Raw genomic sequence first — 10,440 nt, forward strand, 5'->3', positions numbered from 1 at the left:
CCATTGTAGCCTCGAAACAAAAAAAAAATATAAACACAACTATTGTCGAACAACTTTTTAAATAAAATTTTTGGAATTTATCTAATCCAAAACAAAAATTTGAATCATTAGAAACAATTTAAAAAACAAATTACAGTATATTCACAAGTTGTTAATTTTTGAGAGTAAAGGACCCGTCAAACAAGAACGATAACTTTCTTTTCTTCCGGTTGAGGCGAACTGATCGCAAAGATCAGACATGAAGGTAGATAAAAATGCAGAATAAGTCTCTATCGGCCAACAATACATCAAATAATTACATCTGTGAGATATTTCAATAAATCGTACTATACATAATGACCATATTGAGTTGCTGTGAAGGCAAAAATCTTCGATGTTGATAGATTCTTTCACTGCAGCCCCACATGTTGACTGTAATTTTAGCGTTCTATGGAGTAGTTGTTTTACACTACTTCACAGACAAATGAATAAATAACACAATTAGACTTTGGCAGCGTTAATGGAAGATTAAAACATTATTTTTTTAATTTTTTACTCAAGTTTTATAATGAGACAGTCACTGTCATACTTGCCAATACTCATGAGTTTAGTCAACTTCACGTCACCAAAGAAATCTGAAGGATTGATGGATCTATAAATAATAATAAAGAATTGTTTATTAATCCAGTTTGAGTCTTAAAGACGTACTGTATGTACGTGTGTGAGTGATACCCTTTCTCTCAATGATGCGAGTTTATCTTGTTTTAGCTCAACATCTCATATCCAGCCACTGGCTGTCAAAAACTCATCGAAGTTGATGATGAAAAGAAATTACGACCTTTCTATGAAAAGAGAATGGCTTCTGAAGTGCCAGCTGACAGTCTTGGTGATGAGTGGAAGGTTGGTTCAGACATAAACAGATCAATTCTAAATTCAAAGTTTGTGAAATTACTGCTTTAAAATGATTGATCTGAAATTGATATTTATTTCAGGTTTAAAGTCTAATGTTAATTCTTATAAAAGTTGGATTTCTTAACTGTGTGTTATGTGGTTTGCAGGGGTATGTCCTGAGAATTGCTGGAGGAAACGACAAACAAGGATTTCCCATGAAACAGGGAATTCTCACCAATGTTCGAGTGAGACTCCTTCTGAGCAAAGGGCACTCCTGCTTCCGCCCCAGGCGTGACGGAGAACGACGCAGGAAGTCTGTCAGAGGATGCATTGTGGACTCCAATCTCAGTGTATTGGCCATGGTCATTGTGAAAAAAGGTTTGACAAATTTAGAAAATCAAAATGCCTTAACTTATAAATGAAACTGATTGCAAAATTTAGAAAAATGATAATCAGATGTAGGAAGTGTAAATTTTGATTCATGCTTTGGCAGCAGTTCGTTAGTCTGTGGTATTTATGATGTAATAACAAATCTAAACCCAACTCTCTGAATCTATTAAGATTTTGACGAGAGTATTTTTCTGAAATGCCACAAACTGTTGATGACTTGTTAACTAATAATTTGCCCCTGTTCTTTTCTAATCATCACCGTTGAAATTTGGATCATGTCTTGGTTATGTCAATTTGAACTTGGTTAACATCCCTTTCAAGAATTTTCACTCCTATTGAGACACCTCCACTTACAAGTGGAGGGCTGCAAGTTATAGAACTATACTCAACACTTAATGCCACTGAGCAGTTAAGGATCTTTTTCTTGCCAACACATACTGCAAATACTGAACAACAGTTTCATTCAAAGGACTTCCCACAGTGGGATTCAAACCCATGACTTAAAGATGAACTCCTTACATCCCAACTCTAAAGCAAACGCTTGCACCATCCAGGCTAGCTGCAGAACTGAAGCTCTCTTGAAAAAATTCAGACAGCTAAAGCCGAGACCGACAGATACAAGCATTGTAAAAACTTTTGATTTACGCCTGTGCTTTTTGTCATTCATTTGGAGTATAACAACTGGATCTGTAACTCCCTGCTATGTCTGAATTTTCTTAAGCAGTTCTGCAGCAAAATCCAGTCAATAAACTTAGTAGAAACGTATGTAACCAACAAATCTCAATAACATCCATTTTGTATGGCATTAAGTACAGCTCAAGACATACATAAACATTTTATGATATATGTTACAACAATTTACATTTTTACCTGCAATTTGTGGTGTCTATGATGTATAAGCAATTCTAAACCCATCTCTCTGAATTAAAAATTTTGACGAGAGTTTTTATTCTGAGATACTGCAAATTGCTGTCAGAAAGCCTTTTAGCTGTAATAAATGACTTTATGTTGTCAAAATGAGCTGAAATTTTCCTACCCTATACACTAAAGGAAAGTTTTTTTCATTGTATCCAGGAGAGAAGGAGATCCCAGGTCTTACAGACAACACAATCCCCCGTCGACTGGGACCCAAGAGAGCCAGCAAAATCAGAAAGCTGTTCAACCTGTCCAAGGAAGACGACGTCCGCCAGTACGTTGTCAGGAGACCACTTGCAGCTAAGGAGGGTAGGTAGTCAAATGATTATGTAGTCATTTTAGTTGATAATTTGCATGTTTTTGGATGTACAGAAAAGTCTTGCAATCTGATTAAAAATCGAGGGAAAACTGTGTTGGATAGATAAGATCAGGAATACTGAGCCAAAAATAAAATTAGCTTTGTTTGGCGTTGCCGGCCGACTAAGGTAAATCGGTGCGATCCATAGAATTTTTTTCAGCTGATACAGACTGAAATTTTTTATTCGTTCTATATATCCGGATTTAGGTGTTTGTACGTTTGAGTTATACAGTGGATCCCGCTTAATCCAATAGTAAATTGTCAGCCTTCTGTTATCAGTATAGCCGAATATTGGAATAGCCGATTGCTCCATATCAAGTCCAAACAAAGATGTATAGAGCTATATGTATTGACAATACATCGTAGCAAATTTCAAACTTGCACTTTCGTTTCGTTTGATTACTTAACCTGGCGATTCTCCTAAATTAAAATGTTAAACTTACTTATTAATTTAATGTGATAACATTTTTCTAATAAAATGACTTATAAAAATTGTTTTGTAATAGTTATTGCCATCTTTAATCAGCACATGTTTACATTACTTCTTCGATGGCCGCCATTGTGGAAACGAAAGTAGACTAAATGCCTGACTTTATTCCGTAATTTATTTTTCCCCGGATAAATGGTACCGTAATATTAAACAAAAATATTAAATTGTGTTGTTTTATTTGTTTCTTTAATATGGTTTTGTATTTCATACTATTTGTGACAATTCTCAAGTCAATAGTCCTGTAACTATAATGCATTTCAATGTCCCAGCAAATTGTCATACACAAGCTAATACGTTCATTAATTAAAATCTAACTTTGGAAAAAATTGCAGACAATTATCATAATTATTGAGTACATCACTGTAAAGTAATTTAAACCCAAGCTGATCATCATAACTGTATCAAAACATATCAATCTAGTGTGCCAATTATTAACACAGGTAAGGTGACTGCGTGCGTTCAGCCGTAACTAATCCCCTCATTATCGTACTCAAGGTGTCAGACAGTGTAAACAAAGGCTTCACTAGGGAAGTTAGAGGTGTGAACAAGGTCATAATTATCAAAATATACTACGATGGTCAAATTTTTATATCAGGTAAAACAAAATTCTGATATTTTCTTATCAGAATATCAGGTGAAATTATTAATAAATATATAAGGAATGGTTTTTTGCTCTGATATTATATTGAAATAGCCGAAATATTCGTTTAACCACTATCCGATTAAGTGGAAGCCACTATATACAAAATGGGAAAGAATCGTAAACGCTTGATTGATCAAACAGTTTTCGTTTAAAAGCATCTATGTAATGTTGAATATTTGTATCACAATTGACAAATCCAAGCATTACTGTCGAAAGCGGTAAACTCTGTATAACAGAAGTTGTATAATTGTCGAAAGCTGGAAACTCTGTATAACAGAAGTTGATGGCTGACTTTCTGAGGTAATGTGTGTAGTGGTATTATAATACTGACAAATCAGTTATAACAGTTTGAATTAGAAATTTCAAGGTACAATGTCCTATCCGATTTGCTAGATGAATCTAGTGGCCATGCTTGGATTCGTGCATGTGAAAACAATTTTATGCCAATTCAATATCGACGATTTTTTGTACCATGTATATTAAAGGTTTAAAACTAATAGGGTTTGAAAATAAATAACAACTTGAAATTAATTCAGACTGCAGTTGTTGCTAAACAATCGGAAACCCATGAAGCCTGAAAAATAAAAACATTTCTGAAATTATAAAAAAAAATATTTCCCCTAGTACCTACCGACCCAAACATATTAAGGCTGAGTTGGCAATTAGGGCTGTCACGGGTACCCGAAATGACCCGGAACCGCGGAACAATTAATTCGGGTCGGGTACGGTTCCGTTTTTCTGGAATTCGGTTCGGTTCCGATTTGTATAATAGAGTAGATTTTACTATAAAGTGGCGTTAAAAACGTCATTAAAAGGCAGGGTTTCAGATTGGCGTCGGCCATTTGCCAATAAAAGTTTACCTGCCATGTTGGCCTATAAGTTTGACATTGAACAGACACAATGGCCGATTATCTTCTGTATGTAAAGGCCAGTCATAATTTTTCCTCCGTTCAGATCTGATTGTTTTTCTCTACTTTCTGCAACTGCCGATTCAATCAGCCAATGACATTTTGGTATAAATAGATATTGACAAAATACTCTATAATTTTATTTCCAAACCCAACTGCAAGGAGCATAAAGTAGTGATGAATGTTTAAAACATCGAAGGAATCCATGGAATCCATGCCATGTTGTTATTTTTACCGCCATGATTGAATATGGGGTCGGACTAATAGCAGGAAACGGACAATGTTGCAAGGTTTTACTAAGGGAAAAAAATAGTCTAGGTAATCTTTAAACGTAATTATACATTGAATATCATCAGAGATACAAGTCTAATTTTTGGATTACTATTTTTAAAAATTGTAATCCCAAGAAATAAATACATTTACATGTAATGAAAGGTTGGACTAATATAAGTTAAATACCCATTGAATGGAATAAAAAAAAACAATTACCATTCTGTTTCAATATATTAATTTTGTTTAAAAGAAACAAAATAATATTTCCACATTATTAAAAGGAAAATTAATATACAAGGTTGAATATTTTATGTAATAAAATGACTATTTTGTAAAAGTCTGACAGAAATCTGAGTTAGTTTAACTTTTCTATTGGCCTATAATTTTAGGAAGTTTAGGACAGAATGGCCTATAACTTTTCTGGTAAATATGCCAGATGTCCTGTAGTTACTTATTTCAATCTGAAACCCTGAAAGGTGATTTAAAAATAATTTGGTACAGTTGTTGTCTAGTCAGGAGGCTACTTTAAACTAGTTATAATGTTGCAATTTCTAAGATTAAATGAGAATATTCTTTTTATTGTTGAAAATAATACAAATCATGAGCTTTTCTTCCATTACCTACCCGACCCGAGAAACCCGAAACCGAACCTCAAAAAATCAGAACCGACCCGAACCGAAAAATTTTGGAACCGTGACAGCGCTATTGGCAATGCCAATCCAACAATATTTTAATTGTGGCCTGAGTCAAAAGTATTAGCATTTTTGAAAATTCATTTTATTCCTTTTCACTATGAATCATTAAATGAATTTCAAAAAATTTGCATTAGTAGTGCATTATAATATTTATCATTTAGATTGCAGTGTTTTCTCTAAGAACCAGCTACTGGCCAAATTGACTGCTTCAATGGACAAAAATTCTGCTTTTAAGCTAATTGTTCAATAAAATGATAATATCTACTAATTCTTAATTTTTGTTTTCTGAAATTAGTTAAAATATGTATTTACCTTTAAAGAATGTTATTCCAAACATTTATTTAAAAGTTATTTCATAAAACACTGTAAATTTAGAAGAAAAATAAAAACGTCTATCTTTGCATTTATAAAAAGGGGAATAACTCGATTTTCTTTTTCAACTCGGAAAAATTGAAAATTGAGTTATTTCCCTTTTCAATATGTCAATAAAATTTATCAATGCGGCCATTTTTGAACTGATGCGGCGGTGCCTGAGAAACTATTTATTAATTTTTTTTGGCCTAACTATGAAGTTTTATAAAGTGTTTGACTAACTTCTCTATTAAAAAACAATGAATCATCTTGTAACAGACCTGTTTACTCTTACGATTTCGCCGTATTTTTTACGGTTTTTTAGTCTAAAATACGTCTCACGTTTTGCCATTATGAAAATACAGAAATCAGAAATAAGTTAGTTTGGAATTTAACAGTTAGTTTTCGTTATGATCTGTCGTAGATTTCCTTTATTTATCGCTAAATAAGAGAAAGATTTTCAAACACCTAACCGGTTGCCAAAACGCTATGGTATTACAAAATGACAAAGACCTTGTTGTTAAACCATGTTTTTGTAATCAGAAAAGCAGTTTTTCTCTTTTAATATATGTAAAATTGATGGAAAATGAAATCTTACTGGCAAATGCCAAATCTCACGGACAAATCTAAAGAAAAATACTGAGAGACAACGTTATGGGTAAACAGGTCTGTTGTAAACTTGAGTCTGTTACAAGTTGACTGAAGCATTTTGGTTTAATATGAATTGACTTGCAGGGTTCATTTTGACTTGTTAAAAGTCTGTCAGTAAGTCAGATTATTATCTGACTCTATACTGCATACTATTTTTTTGCATTTTGCTTGTTGAAATATTATTTGCATAAAGTAAATCTGGCTTTTATTTATGGTTTTGATGTCTGCAATGAAGAAAAACTCTCAGCTCACTTTGAAATAATGTGAAAACAAAACTGTTGACAGAGCAGACTTTTACAGCAAATTACAATATATTGATAGTGTTTTCAAATGCTTTAGCTTAATATGCTTAATTAGAAAATCATATTGGGTTCATATCTAGGTAATAAAGTTATTCAGAAAAGAAGTTGGATTTTGCTGTAAATCTAAATGTTGAGTGAATTATTATAGATTATTAGTTTTATAGTTTAACCAAATCCATCGTAGATAAATTATAAAATGCTCCTACTCCTCTTGAAAGGAAGCAGATAAAGTCTTATGAAGGGTTATAAGTGTTCACAACTACTGATTTTCATATATAGCTTTATTTTTTCCCTTTTTTTTTGGGGGGGGGGTCTTTGGTAATGTAAAAGCTAAAATCTTAATTTTTATTAACTAAATAAAAAACAATCATGGAGAAACCAGCAATTGTAGGAACTTGATATATAGTATGGTATATTACATTTTAAAATAAAGAAATTTAATTTGTCTTGGTGCTTTGCAGTGATGAAAAATTCTCAGCTCACTTTGAAAACAAAAGTTTGAAAATTCTAAATATACCTGAGCAAAGCACAGAATGCTGAATTGAAGATTGTTTTTGATCAGTAACAAGTATTCACATTTTAACATAAATTGTCTCTATTTTACAGGCAAGAAGGCTAAGACAAAGGCCCCTAAAATCCAGAGACTGGTCACTCCAGTTGTTCTTCAGAGGAAGAGACACAGGTTGGCTTTGAAAAAGAAGAAGCACGCCAAGCGCAGGGAAGACGCCGCCGAGTACGCCAAAATCTTGGCACAGAGACTAAAGGAAGCCAAGGAAAGAAAGAGGAGCAGGTCTGGCAGCCGGACCTCAATGTCCGCCTCTACATCTAAGTGAGGACGTTATACAAATAAAAAAAATACTGACGTACTCTAGTCTTGTTTTTTTGGTAGTCACCCCCACGTTTATTTTTTTTTTTTTGAGAAAATTCATTGTGTTATACACAGTGGCCCATGACCTAGAGGACATACTAGTAAAGGACACACACAAAGATGTTGCAAAGATTTATAAAACGTTTTTGCAGAATTTTAATAATACATGTACTAGGAAGTTTGTCTATAGAGTATAGACCATACTTTATTTGAATCTGAAAACCATATATTCCAATTAGGGTTGTCATTTACCAAATGTCATTTAATCATTTACCAAAGAAAGAATGAAATATGTGGATATAACAAACAGAATTCAAGTTCAAAGTCTATTAAACATTACAAAATGCTACATGCAGGAGTAGAGCAAACACAGACCTATAAAACAGATTTGGGATCATGCGCCGGGGAGGAGTGAGCATCCCCTGCATGGCCAATAGTCACACCTGTTGTATGCTTCTTGTCAGGATCAGGAAATAAGGGTTGGTCCATTGAAGAAACAATTCAAACCATGAGCTCTCATTTTTATACTGGTTAATCCCAGTAAATGTGGCATGACTTGTTCATTGTTTCTAAATTGTACCTACAGTGTAATTATGAGTCATGTAATTGGGGATTTTTCTGATTACAAGCTAATCAACCCCTCTTAAAGAAAACAAGAGGCCCATGGGCCGTATCGCTCACCTGAGCACTGTGGCTAGGAAAAAGTAAAAATTAGTTTATTATTAAAAAGTTTAATCCAAAAGTAGTCCCATGACCAATCATGGCTTTCCTATTCTCGAGAAGATGATTTTAAAGAATTTTCAAAAGTATATCTATGTAAAACATTGGTTAGCCATTGTGGCCCAACCCTACCCCCGGTGATCATGATTTGAACAAACTTGAATCTACACTACCTGAGGATGCTAATCCACATAAATATGATCAATTATGCTTTGCTATTCTTGAGAAGATGATTTTTAAAGAATTCTATATATTTCTATGTAAAACTTTGGTTGGGCATTTTGCCCCCGCCCTACCCCCGGGGGTCATGATTTGAACAAACTTGAATCTACACTACCTGAGGATGCTTCCATAAAAATATGATCAATCATGGCTTTGCTATTCTTGAGAAGAAGATTTTTAAAGAATTTTCCTATATATTTCTATGTAAAACTTTACTTGGCCATTTTGGCCTCGCCCTACCCCCAGGGGCCATGATTTGAACAAAATTGAATCTACACTACCTGAGGATATGGCTTTGCTATTCTTGAGAAGAAGATTTTGAAAGAATTTTCCTATATATTTCTATGTAAAACTTTGGTCGGCCATTGTGGCCCCGCCCTACCCCCAGGGGTCATGATTTGAACAAACTTGAATCTACACTACCTGGGGATGATTCCATAAAAATATGATCAATTATGGCTTTGCTATTCTTGAGAAGAAAATTTTTAAAGAATTTTCCTATATATTTCTATGCAAAACTTTGGTCGGCCATTGTGGCTCCGCGCTACCCCCAGGGGTCATGATTGAACAAACTTGAATCTACACTTCCTGAGCATGCTTTCATGTAAATATGATCAATTGAAGCTTTGCTATTCTTGAGAAGAAGATTTTTAAAGAATTTTCCTATATATTTCTATGTAAAACTTTGGTCGGCCATTGTGGCCCCGCCCTACCCCCGGGGGTCATGATTTGAACAAAATTGAATCTACACTACCTGAGGATGCTTCCATATGAATATGATCAATTATGGCTTTGCTATTCTTGAGAAGAAGATTTTTAAAGAATTTTCCTATATATTTCTATGTAAAACTTTACTTGGCCATTTTGGCCTCGCCCTACCCCCAGGGGCCATGATTTGAACAAAATTGAATCTACACTACCTGAGGATATGGCTTTGCTATTCTTGAGAAGAAGATTTTGAAAGAATTTTCCTATATATTTCTATGTAAAACTTTGGTCGGCCATTGTGGCCCCGCCCTACCCCCAGGGGTCATGATTTGAACAAACTTGAATCTACACTACCTGGGGATGATTCCATAAAAATATGATCAATTATGGCTTTGCTATTCTTGAGAAGAAAATTTTTAAAGAATTTTCCTATATATTTCTATGCAAAACTTTGGTCGGCCATTGTGGCTCCGCCCTACCCCCAGGGGTCATGATTGAACAAACTTGAATCTACACTTCCTGAGCATGCTTTCATGTAAATATGATCAATTATGGCTTTGCTATTCTTGAGAAGAAGATTTTTAAAGAATTTTCCTATATATTTCTATGTAAAACTTTACTTGGCCATTTTGGCCTCGCCCTACCCCCAGGGGCCATGATTTGAACAAAATTGAATCTACACTACCTGAGGATATGGCTTTGCTATTCTTGAGAAGAAGATTTTGAAAGAATTTTCCTATATATTTCTATGTAAAACTTTGGTCGGCCATTGTGGCCCCGCCCTACCCCCAGGGGTCATGATTTGAACAAACTTGAATCCACACTACCTGGGGATGATTCCATAAAAATATGATCAATTATGGCTTTGCTATTCTTGAGAAGAAAATTTTTAAAGAATTTTCCTATATATTTCTATGCAAAACTTTGGTCGGCCATTGTGGCTCCGCCCTACCCCCAGGGGTCATGATTGAACAAACTTGAATCTACACTTCCTGAGCATGCTTTCATGTAAATATGATCAATTGAAGCTTTGCTATTCTTGAGAAGAAGATTTTTAAAGAATTTTCCTATATACA

The 10,440-nt window shown here is 34.2% G+C and overlaps 1 protein-coding gene across 1 annotated transcript; it reads left to right on the forward strand.

The window, feature by feature from the left end:
• The first annotated feature begins 161 nt into the window (after positions 1-161).
• LOC134275737 (small ribosomal subunit protein eS6-like) lies at positions 162-7,712 on the forward strand. Its single transcript, XM_062758016.1, has 5 exons — positions 162-244; positions 748-879; positions 1,038-1,248; positions 2,335-2,484; positions 7,453-7,712. Exons 1-5 carry the CDS (start codon positions 239-241, stop codon positions 7,677-7,679), a joined length of 726 nt encoding a protein of 241 aa, XP_062614000.1. The 5' UTR covers positions 162-238; the 3' UTR covers positions 7,680-7,712.
• The last annotated feature ends 2,728 nt before the right edge of the window (positions 7,713-10,440 follow it).

This window comes from Saccostrea cucullata, unplaced genomic scaffold (genome assembly GCF_032062105.1).
Source record: "Saccostrea cucullata isolate Sc308-1 unplaced genomic scaffold, CSIRO_AGI_Scuc_v1 ctg7510, whole genome shotgun sequence".
In the NCBI taxonomy this organism is placed as follows: domain Eukaryota; kingdom Metazoa; phylum Mollusca; class Bivalvia; order Ostreida; family Ostreidae; genus Saccostrea; species Saccostrea cuccullata.